A 1,603-nucleotide genomic window follows, 5' to 3' on the forward strand; every position below is an offset into this window, starting at 1 on the left:
AACAACAATTACAATGCACCATCTGGTTTCCAACCAAGGCCACCTCCAGTCCAATAACCTATGCAACCACCTCCTCAAAAATCCAACCTTGAACTAATAATGGAAAACTTCGTTACCACAACAAACAATTCCATCCAACAGTTACAAGCTTAGAGCAAGCTCATGGAAAATCAGATAAGTCAACTTGCTCATCAAGTTGGCCAATCTTCAAAGACACCGGGTACCTTTCTGGGTCAGACAGAGCAACCACAAAAGGGGCATATGAATGCCGTGACTTTGAGGAGTGGAAAGAAATTGGAGCCATCAAGGGAGGTTGTTGAAGGGGTAGGCGCAAATGAAAAGGTGGTTGAAAGTACTATGATTGAGGAAGAGCCAAAGGAAACAAATCCACCACCTCTTGCTCCATATGTGCCAAAGGTTCCTTTTCCGCAGAGGTTAGCCCAAGCTAAGTTAGAGAAAAAGTATGGAAAATTTCTCGATATTCTTAAAAGCTCCACATCAACATTCCATTCCTAGATGCAATATCCGAGATGCCATCTTATGCAAAAAATTTAAAGGATATGCTCTCTAACAAGAAGAAGCTAGAGGAGAATGCTATGGTTGCATTGACTACAGAGTGTGGTGCAATTTTGCAAGATACACTTCCTAAGAAATTAAGCAATCCGGGTAGCTACTCAATTCCGGTGAAACTTGGAGACATAGAAATCAACAGAGCATTATGTGATCTTGGTGCAAGTGTGAGTCTTATGCCGCTCTCTATCTGCAAGAAACTTCAAATGGGTGAACTAAGGCCTACACATATATCTTTACAACTTGCGGATCGGTCAGTCAAGTTTCCTTTGGGTGTACTTGAAGATGTTCCTCTACGCGTGGGAAAATTCTTTATTCCATGTGATTTTGTTGTGATGGAAATGGAGGAGGATGCACATGTCCCTATCATTCTTGGAAGACCATTCTTAGCTACTGCGGGAGCAATCATTGATATGAAGAATGGTAAAATCACTTTTGAAGTAGGAGATGAGAAAATGGAGTATTCACTCTTGAATACTATGGGAACTCCTTCCATGGGAGAGACTATTTGTCAAGTGGATGTCCTTGATGATTTTAACGTGAGCAACTTCCCTTGATTAAAACGGAAGATGCACTTGAAACGGTGTTAATGGGGTGTTTTAATAATGAAGATTGGGAAACAAGGGAGTACACAAGGCTACTTGAGGAAGCAAAAGCCAATCCAATCATCGCTCCAATCAAGAAAGTCCTTAGTGCATTGAGTGTTGGGGAGAATACTATGCCTCCCGAGGTAGAGTTGAAACCCCTTCCCTTTACTCCTAAATATGTATATCTTGGTCCAAATAATACATATCCTGTTATTGTTAAAGCTGAGCTTAATGACACAGAATTGAAGCAACTGCTCACTATTTTGAGAAAATATAAAAATGTTATTGGGTACACCATTGATGATATTAATGGTATTAATCCCTCTTTTTGTATGCATAAAATTATTCTTGAGGACGATCATGCCTCCTCTATAGAACCTCAAAGAAGGCTTCATCCAAACATGATGGAGGTAGTTAAAAAAGAGGTTCTTAAATTGGTTGCTGCA

General features: G+C 40.2%; 1 protein-coding gene across 1 annotated transcript; it reads left to right on the forward strand.

Annotated features, from left to right (window-relative positions):
* The first annotated feature begins 530 nt into the window (after positions 1-530).
* On the forward strand, positions 531-1,127 carry LOC110730444 (DNA damage-inducible protein 1-like). Its single transcript, XM_021910247.1, has one exon. The coding sequence runs from the start codon at positions 531-533 to the stop codon at positions 1,125-1,127; it is 597 nt and encodes a 198-aa protein (XP_021765939.1).
* Positions 1,128-1,603: the final 476 nt, after the last annotated feature.

The sequence above is a fragment of the Chenopodium quinoa genome, unplaced genomic scaffold (assembly GCF_001683475.1).
Source record: "Chenopodium quinoa cultivar QQ74 unplaced genomic scaffold, ASM168347v1, whole genome shotgun sequence".
Classification (NCBI taxonomy): domain Eukaryota; kingdom Viridiplantae; phylum Streptophyta; class Magnoliopsida; order Caryophyllales; family Amaranthaceae; genus Chenopodium; species Chenopodium quinoa.

Excerpts from the sequence above, each read along its gene's own strand:
- LOC110730444 (XM_021910247.1), top strand. The coding sequence starts at position 531 with ATGCCATCTTATGCAAAAAATTTAAAGGATATGCTCTCTAACAAGAAG.